The sequence below is a fragment of the Pleurodeles waltl genome, chromosome 7, assembly GCF_031143425.1.
Source record: "Pleurodeles waltl isolate 20211129_DDA chromosome 7, aPleWal1.hap1.20221129, whole genome shotgun sequence".
In the NCBI taxonomy this organism is placed as follows: Eukaryota; Metazoa; Chordata; class Amphibia; order Caudata; family Salamandridae; genus Pleurodeles; species Pleurodeles waltl.
In genome coordinates, this window is record NC_090446.1 from 1201256449 (window position 1) to 1201273953 (window position 17505).

At 40.0% G+C, this 17505-nt stretch overlaps 1 protein-coding gene across 1 annotated transcript in view; it reads left to right on the top strand.

Annotated features, from left to right (window-relative positions):
- PMP22 (peripheral myelin protein 22) overlaps nt 1-17505 on the top strand; it is a 102941-nt gene that overhangs the window by 71562 nt on the left and 13874 nt on the right. Inside the window, exon 4 of the mRNA XM_069200342.1 lies at nt 13082-13222. Within this exon, the coding sequence (XP_069056443.1) occupies nt 13082-13222 (141 nt within the window). The remainder of the gene's footprint in view (nt 1-13081; nt 13223-17505) is intronic.

Below are 17505 nucleotides of genomic sequence, written 5' to 3' on the forward strand. Positions count from 1 at the left end.
AATATATACTACAAACACATAAACGGGAATGTGGAGGCAGCATAAAGGAGAACTATTTTACATATATCCTGCTTTCTGCACAGGAAAGTGATTGATTCTAAAGTTATCTTTAGTAAGCATCCGTCCCAGTGCAGGTGCATTCTATGAGATAGGCAAAGAGTTTATTTCTTTATTCAATCTCTGTGATCTTTAAAGGCAGTCAGTGGAAGAAGGCGTACTGATTTATTCGTTCATTACTCCAGCGAGTCTCGTCTGGGTAGAAGTTGCAAATCTCTTAGCTAAATATCAACTAGTTAGTAGCCAATCAAAATGCAGATTTAGGTTGTGTACCTCTGTCTGTTTTACAGTTGTTATCAACTCTTAAGCGAAGCCTGCCCTTCTATCACATATTCTTCGGCCTAATCGCTTAGTGCAATTTAGTATTTTATTTGATCCTGTTAACTACTATAAATTATCATCTCATCTATACTTTTTCTTTCTGAACTTCACCATCTGCTCACTTCACAAATGTATTATCCTGTTGGAATAGTTTTATTTTCTTTGTCTATGATCCTGTCATCATACTTAAATGTGTTCAAAAGTCTCACCCCTCATTTTATATATCTAAGTTGTCCCATATACAATAATCCTCAAACATAATGTTGACAACCACAAGTTTAACTTTGTTCCTTCTACCACCTGTGCTTAATCATTCTTCCATTGAATTTCTTTGAATTTAAATTTAAATGCACCTAAAAGTGCTGCTTCCACGTTCTAATTTAAAAACTCATGTACTTTCATCAGGCTTCACATGCCAATTTTCATGATCATAATCTGTTTTTGCTTGTAAATTTTAAATATTAATTTGCTTCACAAGTGAATTCGGTAATTCTAAAGTGCCTTGGTGAAGCTGCTGAATAAAGTACAACTAAAACAGGATTTAAAAATAAATCAATCAGTACAACTAATTCCACGCATTACACAGGCCGGCATTTAGTACAAACTCTAAATGCCCTTATCACCCATCTTACCTGGCTTAGCGCCACCAAGTTCGCTTACCTCCCTAACAACACCATCAGATAACAACATCTCCAAATCACAAGGCCCTAAATGTCATCCCCAGATGCAGGTCTTTTTCACTCCTAGTAACCCTCCTTTGGAGTGCCCACCATGCCTATGTGGACGACTACCCTATTGCCAGTCTTCAAATAAACCACCAAGAACCACGTTCTTCTGGAACCAACACAACAACTCTGGTGCTTATCACGTGTCACATCTAACACTGCATAGATGTGCCTGGGCACTATACTGGTGCTCACAATGATTCAAAGCACGTCACTTTCAGTCACACCTTTTAACAACAACTCACAGCATAAAGAATAGCTAAAGGAATAGCTATCGAGTATTGCCATAAGTGTTACAGACTGCTCCAAAGGACACTCTCAGCAAATAACCTTTTCTAATGAGGGCAAAGGAAAGTGCAAACTAATTAGCATTTAAAAACAGGTATCAATAAAAAAAAATCGCTTATGGAAAGTGCTAGATGTTTCCAGCACTGCTAAGTGATAGGAAACAGCATTGGATGTCACAGCTGTCAATCTCAGGTAAGTAAAAAAGGCGAGCAGCAGAAAGAAACCACGGGCTCCACTGCACTCTTTCCAAATACAGGTGTACTGTACAACACTGTATTAAAATGCTTGCTCTAGTTGACACTAGCGGCTCTGTAGAATATTTCTCTTTGATATGACCCATCTGCAGGCTGGTATCCTAGATATTTTTTAGCATTAAGTCGTGACAGATCATGATGTCAGATAAGTCCCATATAGACCGGAAAAGACAGTACCACACACAAATATTTGCTTCTTTGTGCTACCTCTTACAACAATGGTACATACCTTGTTTCCACAAGAAAGACAGAGAAGGGCTGGCTTTTAGTTAAGTGAACAGAAACAGCATGCACCAGCTGAGAAAGATAGGTCACATTCAGTGCCCTACAAAGACTTTTACACACAAACACGTAAGTACCATGAAAGAGCACAAGAACCATTGCCCTTGCCCAACAACACTGACATAGCCATCACAGGCAGGGCAGAGTTCCTCAAGACCCAAAACCCCATTCAGAGACAACCCACTACACAATCAGTATTCACACAGATTAGGTTGGAAGGTTCCAGGGTCCCCCACTGAGCATCTCCTTGAGCATTGACCGCACCTACATAACATCCATATTGCCCGCTCAGACCTGTGTCATTCAGAAACAACAACCTTCTTTGGAGAATCTCCACTGGATGAGTCACAACCGCAGCCTGTAGTTTGCAACGAGTGGCAAGAGGCCAGGTAGTTAGTGAACACTTTGTTATACAAATACACAGTAAAATAGCATAAGGTTACCTTAGTAAAACAAGAAAGCTTCTTAAAAGTTTGTATACACTACTGTTCTCTCTAAGTAATGCTGCCAAAAGCTGCATGAGTCGGGGTTATCTCTCATCCACAGGCTCTATCAGCTAGAACAGTTTCTTACATTTAACATTTTTCATTTAAACCGTGCCATGGCTCTGACAGATCACAAAGCACTGCAGATGCAAAAATAAATATTGGGTTTTACAAACAAGCAAGCAAACAAGCAAAATTTAAAAAAACGAGTAACTAATGACTCCCACAATAAGGGACTAATTTTCCTGCAGGAGGGGACCAATATTTACATTTTTCGCTGGTTCACCCCAGGCTGTGATGGATAGGAAAAAAAGGACATCACATCATCTACCCTAAATAGAGTAGGTTGTGTAATGCCTTTTTTGCAATGGCCTCTTCTCCATCAGACCATTGGAGGAAGCTTTTCATCAACGGATCCAATCGGGCTTAATTGACAGATAGTTTGCGGTCCTCCCAACCATGATTAAAGTGGACATACCGTCGGTTTGATGTGTGACAGCCAAACTCTAAATCTAGCCGAGAACAAAATACATGCCCATATCAGAAGCCAATAGAGGGAGGCCAGGGTGGGTGATAAGTGATAATTTTGATGCAGACTCTAGAGAATATTTTTGGTTGTGCTGGAACTTACTTAAAACTCAAGCACCGTTACCCAGATTGAAACTTAAATATGGTGCATGCATATACACGAAGTACACTTTGCCTTTATGATTTAGTACATGAACATGATATGTACTCAATTATGCCAAGACTTTCTGGTCTTGTCTTTTATCTCATGTCTTTTTTAGAGGTGCTACAAGAGAATGTCTCTTACATAGAAGGTCATGGACCTTCTCCCTGTTAAGTATTGTACTTGGAATTGGAGAGGCTTTTGATGGGAATTGCACAGTGACAGGCATGGTAATTTAAGGCAGTTATTAGACCACTAAAAGAACACATCTGAAGTTTCTTGATTTATAAACCTTAAGTTCTGAGGTAATTGCCATGATTGATACGCCTAGATATGTTTGAGTTTTGGAGCATACTATCCAAAGTCGCAACTAGCCACGAGCCACAGGGCATAGTATAGGGCACTAAACCTAGTAAAATGTAAATATTTGGCAAAACATTCATAGAATGCAAAGTTAGCAAATATATCTGCTCCATCACTCGCTGAGATCTGTGTGCCCAGTTACATACCATACCTACCAGCCTCATAGTGGCAAGGGCCGTACAGGAAATGTCAGTTTTCTGTAGGAAATAGTCAGTGCTCTGTGTTAAGGCACTTTAAAAAAAAAAAAGTAAAATGAGAGTTACCTCTCAATTATGTAAGCAAATGTAAAGACAACTGGCTGTCACGTTCCACATTCAACAAAGTTGTGCACTTCTCAGATATATTTCTGGGTGTGACTAAAGTCTGAACCTTTTGCAGTCTAGCATTGTATCAAACGTTAACTTTTTTGTTTCTTGTTGCTTTCTTTGTGCTTCTGTGACTCATCTTAATAGTATCTCATATCCTGCCCTTCATTCAAAGTCACTGTCAGAGAATCCTCCTTTATTTATGGCAGTGACCTCTTAGGCTTTTGTCTTAATGGCTGGGCACTGTGCCCTGTTCTTTGGATAACACATTTATTGCTCTCTATCGATGTCAGTCAGTGACAAAACTTTCATTATTTAGTTTCCAACCCATATTTAGTTTTCTATTGTTTTTCCCCTAAAGGCCTCAATGGTTAATGCATCTGTTTAGAATCCGTACACATCATGTCCAATGCCTTAAATAAACAACAGGTTTTGATTAACAGTAAAACAAGAACTTAACCAAAAGACCATTAGGTGGGAAAGCACAGCTGTGACAAATAAATGATTTCCTAGTTTTGGCGTTTGATTCTTCATTTCTGTACAATACTCTTTCGAGACATCTGTGAGAAGTCCATTAGCTGCAGATTGAAGGATGTTGAGGGACTTAAGGTGGGACAAAATATCCAACCTTGTTATGTTACCTTAAAATAACGGCACATGTAACAAGACCAAAAATGATCGATACTAAAATAAGGCAGGAAACAGACCATTAATTCTTCTCTGCTAATATTTATACACAATATTGTCAAAAATAACTGTTTTACCTCCAATTTTGAAAGAGAACCAATCTAACAAACATTCCAAGAGTACATGCATTTCCAAAAATAATTTATCACCACATTTAAGTAAATTGCATACTAAAACTAAAACAGTGCATTAGAAACTACATCAACCATTGTTCAAGAAGAAGTTAAATCCTCATTATATATACTACAACTACAGTTCTCGAGATCGAGATCGAGATCAGAAATCGAGAGTCACTATTCATTGTGAAGGACGACAGGAAAGACAGTATTGCTTATATAATCAATACAATTGCAGTAAGAAGAACCAAGGAAAGGTGGAAGGAATATTGTTCCATTACAGTCCCAGTTTAAGACACAGCTACAAACACCACTCTAATATTCCAGAACTGTTTTAGAAACTAATTTTAACTGTACTGATTCCCCAATATCAGTGAGTGATGTCCCCTTTGGTGAATCATTGTCAAACCCAGTTTGAACCCTACATATTGTGAGGAACTCATCTATGCACAAAATGTTTACAGTTAATAATATTGGAAATCAAAATGTTCCATAGTAAATCCATTATCATGTGAGATCTAAACATGCTTCCCCTCAATTTGTTTACCTCCACCTTTTTAGGTTGAGCATAGCAGCCAGCAAGCGCTGCTTTTCTGACGTGTTGTAATCTATTCTGGGCTTTAACCATGCTCACCTCACGCCCATCACTTTCATTCATCCCTGGATTTGCCTTTCAAAAGTCCCTTGATATCATTGGCAAATGTTTAACATTTCTTCCGCCTTGGGGCGTTTTTTTTACGCCTTGGAGACTGACTCTCTCAAATGGATTATTGCACCATCGGCTATATACGTTAGTGTGTGTGCACTATTGTTTTCTTTTGTCTCTCCCCTTCACGCTCCATGGCGGCCATGGCGCTTTGAAGTTTCATGTAGTGCAAACTAGATCAGAAGTATTGAAGTGCTTCACAATGCAACATTTGTCTTTGGAGGCGGCGTTATGTGGTCGCTGTTTACATAACCTTTTTTCGTGGGGAGTGGTATGTGCGTGTGTGTGTACGCAGCTTCTCCCTCCACTGCCATGTTTATATGTACTGTATTCAATGCAAGTTGATGCATTGACGATCCTGAAAAAATGTAAATTCCTATTTACAGCGCACAGACGTTCTGACTTATTACAAGGGCTTAAGGAAGTCCATCTTGCACCTCAGCTTTTCTTCGGTTTACAAACTCTGCAAGTTATAAAAATGTGTGTTGATTATCCATAGTGTAACATGCCAATTGGCAGTAAACAGAAGAGGTGCCCCCGCACGTACTGTAGAGATAACCCAGGGCGGTTTTCTCCAGAACGTTTGATCTTGTGCATGTTTGCCAGACAGAGGCGTGTTTTGTCTTTGTTAGTGGGTACACTCACCACCGCCCACATTTTGTCAAGTCACGCTCACCAAGAGCTTTGTGGGTCTCTGCTACAACACACACATATTCAAATTAATCATACAGCGACACACAGCTGCCCTCCCAGAATCTGGGCGTAAACAAAAAATGTAGCGCAACCGAGCTTTCCTTTACATTATAGGAGCAAAAGCTACTGGGTTTTGCCCAGATGAGTGCGGAAAAGGACTACAATTGCATTTCATTCTTTTTGTGTGCGATTATGTGTTTGTTGCGATTCAGTTTAAAGTGAGTAGAGAGAAAAATGTGCCTTTGTTATGCAACCAGTCCTGAAAATGTCATTCTTCATGGATGCAGAGCCTCGTCCATCTGTGAGTGTCCCAGCTGAAAAATCAAATGTATGCCCTGAAATTTCATGCACGCTTGTAAGTCTCCTGGCCCAAGAGCAGAAAATATATCTTCCCGTCGTCTCCCAGACTCACTGCCTGACCAAGTAGTTAGAAGTGTTTTTGGTGAATTTATGATGGTCTGTCAATCAACTAGTATGCACATACGTGTGCAAGGATTTATATGGAAAGCACAATAACACTCCAAAGCAGGTAATGTTTCGGTTGGTATAATGTTCACTGTATGTGTGCAGCAGCCTTCCTATGGCTCGTTGATAAAGAATGGAGCACCGTGCCTTTTTAAGTTGACAAACTAAACTTTTCATGGCTGGCTGGGAGGATGTGAACCAAGAAACCAGCCCAGCTGAAGGATTTTCTACTGTGCCGACTGGGAGCATTTCAAGGCCAGGCACAAACAGAGGGAAGAGTGATGGTAATCGAATGGGACTTTTTGTGGGTGGCAAGAGAGAGATAAGCTAGTACTCAGTTATAACTACCAATAGCCTTAAGCACAGTGAAAAGGGCACCCACACAGGGGAGAGGCCTTTGACAGTGGTATCCAGGGCATGGTTGAGCTAAGGTGGGGAAATGGCATGTCAAGGAGCCTGGGGTAGCCCACCATTGTAGGCAGTATATCTTATCAGCACTGTGACTATCCATCTTGTCAGACCCAAAAACGGCTAGAATTCTGTACTTCCTAGTGGTAAATAAACCAGTGTTGTGACCCTCACCCAAAACATGCTTTCTGATCTGCAACCTGACCAAAACATTTCAGGTGCCTTGTATCCTCTCACCAATACAAAACATATTGTCTTCCGCCTTCCTAATTTAAAACATAACCTGTGCCCCTTCCCTCCCATAACATCAGAAACACTGCTTTACGTATCCATTCCCAAACTTTATTCTATGCATCTACTCCTCACACCCCAAAACATACTTTGTTGTCTTTCTTGGTAGGAATGGTAGAATTTAACAAGTCGTGCCTTTACTTAGAAATCATATTAAGGCACACAACACAGAGCACTGATCAGAATATATCACGACCAGTTATTATTTATATTGTAGTTGTAACAGTTGCTATAAGTGGTTGCAAGAGTGCGGCTTTATATATAGCTTGCAGAAACACTGTAGATGTAACATGCTTATGGCTGACAAGCTCCAAATGTTCCTGCTGTCAGTCTGGAGAACTTTGTCCTATCAAATATAACTCTGTGCAAAGGACAATTTGTTTTAATGTGCATGTGGTGTGGCATTGCATGACTACCAGAAAACTTTTGGGGTTGCAAAAAAAGATAACAAGCTTGCAAGAAAATGTAGCATGTCACTGAATATGACTGTTTGAACACTTTTCCTATGTTTTGGTGACCCTTCTAGTTTATTTCCCTCGTTACTCCTCCATGGCTGGCTTGTGTCTTTTTTGGTGGGATTGTGTTAGCCAGCCAGCAACTCTGATGGTGGGGTGGTAAAAGTGGTCTTCTATTGCAATTAGCATGGCAGATTTAAATTAGGATGCTAAATGGCAACATTTTGTTGCAGATAGAGGAAGAAGGTAAACGGAAGAGCTTTCGTTATATGCAGGGGAAGTATGTGGCAGGAAAGGACCAAATTATGAGGCAGGCTTGAACAATTTATGTGGCAAACAAAATCCAATTAGGCATTTACAATGCCAGTAGCTCTAACTCTCGCAATTGCGAGACCAATTGCATTGCAAATGCTTGTTATATTATAAGGCTTGTTCCAGTTTCTACTGAGAATCAGTTTTGTCCCTATATTCAGTGCAAGACAGAGTGCTCAGCCAGCCAACAGAAGTTATGAGTTCCCAGTTTTAAAAGGAATCTTGTGGTTGAACTTACCTATTCTCTTCAGGTGGCCTAACTTTGGAATACTCTTACTGGCAACTTCATTACATTACATCGTTTGTACGCAGAAGGCCAGAGATTTTGCTAGGGCATTACATCTGTGTTGAGAGCTTACCAGCGATTGCAGGCATTCCGGAGAAGATGCTGTGGTGCTCATTGAGTCAGACAGCATATTGCTGGAAGCTGCACTCAGTGCGTGGTGAAGCATCCTCCTTCCTAGAAATGCACTGGCATTTTCATGCTTGCGGGCTCCCACAGGGTGTTCCACAAGCAGCATGGAGCATTGAGCAAGAAGGGCAGCCATAGGACTGTGGAGCTCAGAGCTGAGCAAAGAATTTCAAACTCGGGACTTATTCTTTTTGTGACAAACCAACACCATGAACTTTAGGTAAGGGGCATGGAAAAGCCATTTCCAAGATGATGGTCTCATCAAAGAAATCTATCTCAGGTTCCCATATTTTGTTCCTGTGATAACAGTTCTTGTTTGTATCGTATGATCAGTGATGGATGTATTGACCTTATTACTCTTTGTGTTTCTTTGCCACCTTTCTACTATTGTAGTCCCTGATTTTTAGGCTCTATGTTAGCCAGTCCATGTTGATTTTACATAAATTGTATATATTCTACACTAATAAGGGCTTTCATCCTGTCCTCTTTAACGCTTATATCTCGGAACAATGAGTGCCTGAGCCACCCATGCCTGAACAACAAGGTCGGAACAACGACCTCGTTGTTACCACTAATGCCTTTACCACGAATGCCTTAACAACAATTTTTTGTTGTAAAGACATTCCTGGTAAAGGCATTAGTGAACGGCATGCATGGTTCCAGCATGCATCCCCCCTTGCCCCCACCTCTAAAAAATTACTGCGACCCCCTCACCCCCACAACCACCTCAACCCCCACCCCCAAAATTACCGCAACCCCAACCCCCTCCACTAAAACCTATAGCACCCCAACACCCCACCCCACCCCTAAAACCTGAACCCTGACCCCCCAGCCTCCGCCCCTAAACCTTAATCACCCGAGCCCCCCACTCCACCCCCAAAAACTAAAAATACCCCGATTCCCCACCCCCTCCCCTAAAACCTAAAGCACCCCAAACCCCCACCCCACCCCTAAAACCTAAACCCTGACCCCGCCACCCCCACCCCTAAACCTTAATCACCCGAGCCCCCCACCCTACCCCCACAAAAACAGCCCCAGTCCCAGCCCAACTTATCTCATCCTTGATCGCGTTGACACCCTTCTTCTGTGCCTTAACCACACATGTACGTGGTTCAGCACATGCGTGGTTAATGCCCTGAACAAGGAAGTCGTGGAAAACGAAAACATTGTTCTGCTTTAGTTTTGCACGACTTCGTTGTTCACGACTCGTTGTTCGGGATGCTTCCCCTCTTTAACCATTATCTGTAGTGTCACTCTTACTTTTCTTCTGCTCACAACAGCTTTAAGCATGGAGCACTGATCAGTCAGCTTCAGTCATTGGCTACTTCATTGTGAGTGAAGGCATTCTGCTCTTTCACAAGGAGCACATTCACAAAGAAGTTCTCTTCGGTGCCAGGGACTACTATGACAATGCATAGTTTTTATGAGGAGAACAATATTTTTCGCTTTTAATGAATGTTTTCTTCTTTTTTTACATTGGTGAGGGCCAGAAGTTTCTTCAATTATAAAGTTTTAGTTAATGATGAAACAAAACAAGCATTGACATTGTTGCTTCTAGCAGTTGGAACATCTAGTTGATTTACTTCTTTACTTCTGGGCGTCAATGCTTGGCCCTTTTCTCCTTCCTGATATCAGGAGGAATTTGGTAATTTGGCACTACACTAATCTTTATCTTCAACTAAGCGATATAAGATGGCCAGACAGTATCTATTTACCTTTGTTTTTTGCTCCTCATGGCGGCTCTCTTAAGGAGACATTATGCACCTTTCATGTCAGTGGTGTAAAGTAAAATGATAAGGGCAATACTGCAAATGTGAAGAGAGGAACCTGAGTCTCCCCTGTCTCACCACCTTGAGTGGAATGGGGCCCTGTGAAGGCTTTTGGGGCCCCTTCCGCTGCATGGGCTGAACAGGCCTGTGTTATGCCCCTGATTATCCTGTGACTCTGGGCAAATCACTCAATCTACAGGTGGCTAAAAAATGAATATGAACTTGTAATGTAACTGGTGTTCATGTAAATGCTCCAATACTCTAGGGTCGAGTTCGTGCTATATATAAAAAATATGAATCAGGGTATGCTATACATTAAACACCTTGGAGGAATCAAATCAATAGTCTTTTAGACATGGGGTCCCATCCAATATATGAAATAGCCTTTTATCAATTTCTTCAAAATGTTTGCTCTTATGACTTCTGTTTTTTTCAAGCTTCGAGCTGCTACGCAAATGCGTGAAGCACACACACTTTTAAAAACATAGGGGGTTATTCTAACTTTGGAGGAGGTGTTAATCCGTCCCAAAAGTGACGGAAAAGTGACGGATTTACCACCAGCCGTATTACGAGTCCATTATATCCTGTAGAACTCGTAATACGGCTGGTGGTATATCCGTCACTTTACCGTCACTTTTGGGACGGATTAACACTCCTCCAAAGTTAGAATAACCCCCATAGTGTAGGACATCACAGCTAACACAAGCCAAGGCTGAGGGCCTCCCACACGATTGTGACAGCCCCGCAATGCCTTGACATAGGGCTATGGTGTGTCATAGGTTACTAGGTCAGCACCAAGCGGTGACCTCAGTGGGTACAATTTGACTTTGTAACACTTTCCATCATCTAAATCCTCATATATGATTGGACAGTCATCGTTTCAGTTTAGTGTATACTGCCACCTTTATGAGTCAATAAAAATAGAATACATCTGTGATCAAACATACCCATACCAAGACCTATAATTGTTTGTGAATTATTGCAAGAGTATTTAAAGCTTTTATTATGGACATTTTTCAAATTCCTAGAAGTGGATCTACGTACAGCACACATTTTGTAAAAAATACAATCTCTAAATTGTATCTTTATCATTGCATGCTTTACTGCATTAGCAGGTATTATTTCAATATGCAAGAAACCAAGTAAAAGCGAGTGTACTTGCTGCTTTAAGTTACTGTTCACGATTTATATCATAAAGACTAGGTGGAGGTGGTATTAGCTTTCATTGGGCCAATGCATTAAATAATTTGATGTTGCAGATGTTTGTGTAAGTAGTCCAGACTTAAGACACCGATTACAGATTTCCATTAGCTATCACAGGTTCTTTAAGGTGAAATACAATTCCAACCTTTCTTCCAAAGGATTAATTTGATTCCCAAAAGACACATTGGCAAATAGTAATACAAGCATTACCTGACATTTCCAATGCTACGTACTTTGAAATCATAACATTGTGTTTTGTAAAAAATCAATTGTGATGACATAACTGCACAATTCTAATCCGGATGTAATGGTTCCCAAATATCTGTCCAAACCGTTTGATTTGACAGACTCATAGGGATTTATTAGAAAATCCTATTGAGCAGTTACTCATGTGTTTACGACTCCATAAGTTGTTTATTTCAAAAGGCAATGGGGTGTCGAGAAATGTTGGATAGTAATTATGGAGTATACACAATTTGTCTTTAAAAATGGGTGGAAATTCCATTTCGATGAGAAATTGTAACTCTTCTCAGAACTTACCATAATTAACCTTAAGGAAACACATAAAGCAACTGAAATATGTTATCACCGTTGTCATGTGCTTTATACCATCTCTCATGTTTCTTTCCACTTCTTCATTTCTCTTTTAAGTCTTATCCTTGAGCCCTATCCTCAAGCAACTTCAAAAGTCACTTGCTTCATTTAGAAATGAAACATTCATTGCCCTGATTCTTCTGGGAGCCTAAATTAAATTTCCCTAATTTTCAATTGACTCCAGAAGCCAATTAGAAAATTCCCTGGGTCCATTGTTAGCTACTATTTTCACGACTCAAATTGATGGCAAACAAACAATAAAATACTTACGGAGTAGCACTTACACTGCTTTTCAGAATGCATTCTGTAGTATTGGTGGGAGTGTCGACCCTGCCCACCTAACGACACAATGGTTGTGTCGTATTTACAATACGGCGCACCATGGCGGTCGTTAGGACAATAATGTCAAAAAAATTTGGCCTATTGCGGTGTGGCAAAATGTTGACGCTAGTGCAGCAAAGCACTGGGAAGCCCATTGATTCAAATGTGTGCGTCATTTTAAAAATGACCGGAAAAATGGCGCAGTGAAATGTTGTGAATATCACTGAGCCATTTATTTGGGCTTCCCTGCATCGGAACGCCCCCTTGCATACATTATGCCTGGCGCAGGCATAATGTGGCACAAGGGTTTACAAAGTGGCGCAATGCTTACATTGCTTACATTGCGCCACTTTGTGAATACAGCGCAGGAGAAATGCCTCCTTAACGTTGCCTTAGCGTAAAAAAAAAATTACGTTAGGGCAGTGCAAGGTGGCGCTAGGGGCTCGTAAATATGCCCCTTAGTTCAAGGAAGCAACGGAGCACTTCACAGTGAACATTTGTATTTCACAAGCAGCATCTCAAACGTGGTGCTAGATGTAGAACACTGCATCTGTCAAGCTAAGACCAGCTTTAAAAAACATGCAAGCGATGAGGAGTGGCTACTACCTGTAATAGAAACATACAGTATACTGTAGATTTTCAGTTCTAAGCACTTAGAGATATTACAACCTAAGTCTGAGGCTCAGCATCTTAGCCACAATACCATGTGTCCCCTCGGTAATGTTCTTAGGATTTTTTACATTTTTGGAAATATTTTCAGCAACTGAAAACGTGTTAATATGAAAACTGTATCCTAAACATCCCTATGTAGAAAAAAGTTTGCCCAGTATTGGGAGTTGTGGAAGTATCCATTGGTATGTTTTTTTAAATCCGGTTCTGTTTTTTGTATTTCTTCACAGAATGGCTGCAGTCAGTCCAGGCATTGATGATTCTCTCCATCATCTTTGGCGTGATCTCTTTATTCCTGTTTTTCTGCCAGCTGTTTACACTTACCAAGGGCGGGAGGTTTTACCTCACTGGAATCTTCCAGATCCTTGCCGGTAAGCTGAGCTACGTAATTTGATGGTTCTGAATCGGAAGTTTGTCAAAAGTTTGGTAGTATGTTTTTTACTCTTCTGTGTATTATGTTTGTGCGATTGAGTTGCCAGGGAAATGGCTTACATTCTTAGAGGCACTGAAACCTAGCCAGATATCTCAACTGGAGTTCAGCTCTGCTGCTAAAACAAAGACACACATACTGTTGCCTAAAAAAATGAGATTTGTAGATGTATTTCAAGAATATTCAAAATCAGAATATATCAAATTATCAAGTCTTTAGGATTTTAAAGTATTACAGGTTTCATTAAAAAAGAAATAAATGAAAAGAGAAATAAGACATGGGAGATTTAGTATTGTAATTGGAGTAAATTAAACAAATTACTGTGGTAAATAAATAGGTTCCTCAAATGTGTTAAGTCATAGACGTGGGACAGCCATGAGTTTTACTGTATGAGGGTTTGAAGTAACTGTTGCACAGAAGGTGCATGGCTCACATTTTTTAAAATTCTCATCCAGGGTCGCAGCAACATTCAAGAACATCCACAATGCTCTGATGAGAAATTTAAGATAATTGGAGAGTTATCAATAGACCTGTTCTCATTGGGTTAGCCGATAACCATTCCAAGTGGTAATTAATATTGTAATAGTTGCCAGACCAGATGTTAAACAGTTCAGAAAGAATAGAAGATTGCTAGGTAGTTAGTAAACAGCCACCTATGAGTCTAGATGTCACCAGAGAATACCGGCTAGTGTCACATCAGCTAATAAACATTACATTTTAAATGGGGATTTTCATCAGTCTCGAATGATGAGTGGCCCAGGACTTTTAGATAACATGTTTAGGCTGGTGTTCACATTGGGAGGGCCTGCAAAGCATGCTGAAAATATCATGGGCTACAGACACCTTAATGAGACAAATTCAGTAATAATATGGAAGTTAATCTATGTTCCCTTTTTAAGAACCCACATATAAATTCATAATATTGCTCAAGTTAGAGTTACTTGCAGAATACTTTCTGGGCCTTCATTACGTAGCCTCGTTCACACATGCCCTTTGTGTGTTTTCACATCTTACTGTCAGAGCTTATCCTACAATCATTCTTGTAGGATTGTAATTTGACTTTTATCATTAATCGCAAATGTTTCTTGTGCAGCCTTGCTAGCACTCTTCAGCCCTGGCACTGTCTAAGTGCAACAAAAGTATTGTTAATATCTACTTTCTTCAGATTTGCAATTTCACTGTGACGGATGCAGGGCATTGGGGAAAAATAGAATATAGCAACCCATACCAGTCAATATTTTCTGCATGCAGCTGCCTTTGTTGAAAATGTATTAATCTTTCATTAATTAAATTAAGTGGTTAAAACAGTAGTTTTTACTTCGAAATTTAGATACATAATTCTTTACTTCCAGAATTCATTAGAAATTCACTGTTTCTGCCTTGTAGGATCTTCATTGATGTTCATAAGTGCTTAAATAATTCCCAACTATATACATCAACCTTGGAACACAATTTTTGTATAGTTTTCCTACATGGAATCAGTATCATAGAATACCTCTGTGCATAAGTTCATATCTAGCCTTGGGAAATGAAAGCCTAACATTCTAGCTTCATTTTGTCCTCAGTGCTCAAGTTAATGCTCCAGATAAAAATCATTTAAGTGCATTGCAGGATTCAAGTGAAAACAAAAATCCCTATAGGCAGTAAACAGGAGGGTAAAAATGAAGCATTATAGGCTTGCGTTGAAGGTAGGGAGAAAAAAGTTTGTACCTTTAAGTACCTAAAAATGCTTTAAGTACCTGGAAAATTCTACTTGCCAGAATTCATTGTACTGTCAGTTGCCTCTCAGGGCCATTTTTTTCCAGTTTGAGAGAGAATGATCTCAAAACACCTCTGAGGTTTTGTACCTCAATGTTTTTTTATTCTTTTCCTTTTCTTTAACTGATTCACTAAACATATTTTTCCATCTGACTTCATTTTCCCATCAAAGGTCCATTGCTCTTCACTAAGTGTCCCTTAAATGGGAGAAAGAAAACAATCAATGATGCCAACAAAGTATATTTAGTTTGACGTCCTGGCTCACTCTCTGTAACTGAATAAGACATCTGAAGGAAGATGTAAACAAGTGCCTTAACAATAGAGAGGGTATCAGACTATGTGGTGTGCTTGAACACATGAGGACTGAAGAGGAGAAAAAAAAAAGAAAGCTAGAAAGGTCTGTCTACCAACTGCTTCAGTGTCCTTATTACCTCCTGAGAATGGTCATCAGAGAGAACTTTCTTAATCAAGTAGTAGTGAAAAACACCACCATCATTACCGATGCCACAAGAGACCAACATTCAAACCATGGCACCATCTTCAAGAGCATTGATTGCCCACTTGCTCATCATTGAAAGATTGCTCAGCTGCTACACACTGGCAATACAGAAAACAAGACCAGCCATCATTGTTAGAGCATTTGAGATTGACGTTGAAGAGATTTTTACTGCTGGCAACGAAATAGAGATCGGCGTCGAAGAAGTACAGATTGCAGTTGACGTTAAAGAAACAAAAAATGGCTAGTTTATCATCACATGTTTCATAAGTGTGGTCAGAATCACTTCAGCTGTCCACTCTATCCCTTCCACATCTTCTCATTCTGGAATGGCCTCTCCACAGTAACAAGACCATGTTTCTTCTTAAACAACAACCTCCACTCTGTTTGGCAGTTCAAAGACAGCATCATCCCCACAGACAGTTCACCTTTGCCTTATAGGTCCATTAGGTTAATAATGCCTTTATAAGATTGGGTGCTGACAATGGAGTGCTGACTCATTTGAGCCCCCTAGATCTTTCTACATTAAGGAAGACTTCGAGGGCAATAGGAAAATGGAAACCACCATCTCCACAAGATTTCCAAAGGAACAGGATTGCTTCAACACAAAGCTCCTCTATTAGCACAGGACCCAGATCATACAATCAGTCACGCTCTCCTTGTTCAGACTTGATCTTAGCACATTCATCATTCACAGCCCCTTATATAGCACAATCTCTAACTGTTATCAGTGGATAAAATCCGCCCTCTCCATAAGGTACAGGCAAGAGGGCCTACAAAACCTAATATTTAATTGAAGACTCAACAATAACCATTGTGGACAATAATAATGACTCTTCAACTAAGAGCAGCTGTGAAACCTTTATTACCTCTGGGTCTTGGTCTGCTATAGATAGCTTACGAAAAATGCATTACTCTGTTCAGCTTGAAGGCAGCAACACCACGTCTACAGAAAAAATCTTTGCTACCTCAACAAGACCATGAACTCTTGTTATTGTATTTGGTGGAATGGCATAAAATCCTTTGTTTGCCAACATAATTTCTTAGAAATGCTGAAGGAAGATTCTCCGGTCTTGAACCAAGTCATTAGTACTGCAGTGGACCCCGCTGGACTTGTCGCTACAGAATATTGTAATGGTATTTACCTGAGAAGATCTTTGTGACAGAGACTATCATCCCTGAAGCCTCACTTACAAGAGCAAGCTTGGCGTTTCGGGAACAGCTGTCTTTAGGCAACATACAAAAGAGAAGAACAATGCATAAAACCTAACGCATTTTTTTGAGGAATAAAATAAGTTCTTGAGGCAATATAGGCCTAATGAGCACCTTTCTCCATCAGATGGTTCATTCCCTGAGATCCCTGAGATGTTCTTAATAGATGCAACACCAACAAAAGCAAGGGCAAAGATGTCAATAACAGAGGAGATACCAAAAATGGAAATCGGCTCTGCTGAAGATTTCACACTCAGGTAAAGGTATTAATCTGGTAATTGGCTTTGATGTTGCAACGATATCTGACCCCCTCCCCCTTTCGGATGTGTATTGAGCATCATAAGACAAGGCTACTTGACTTGCTTCAAAGCAATGGCAGCATCTGTTCTAACAAAACCAGTGTAAAATCAGTGGCAGTGTAATAGTACCATCAGAACAGGAAAACAAATCAGTACTTCTTAGTATTGAAAAATGGTTAAAAAAAATCAATATTGTCTGATATTAGATCTGCGATTTGTCAGCAAATACATTCTCAGAGAGAAGCTCAGGATGCCAGCCCTTCATCAATTTTTTCCACACATCAAATGGAACAATTGGCGTTGTTCCATAGATATGCAAGATGTATATTTTCACATTGTAGTTGCAGTTAAACACAAGAAATACCTGAGGTTTCTTGTCAGAGACATTCACTATCAATACTCCATCCTTCCATTTCGACTAAAAGTTGCTGCCAGGAAATTCTCAAAGTGCATGGCATT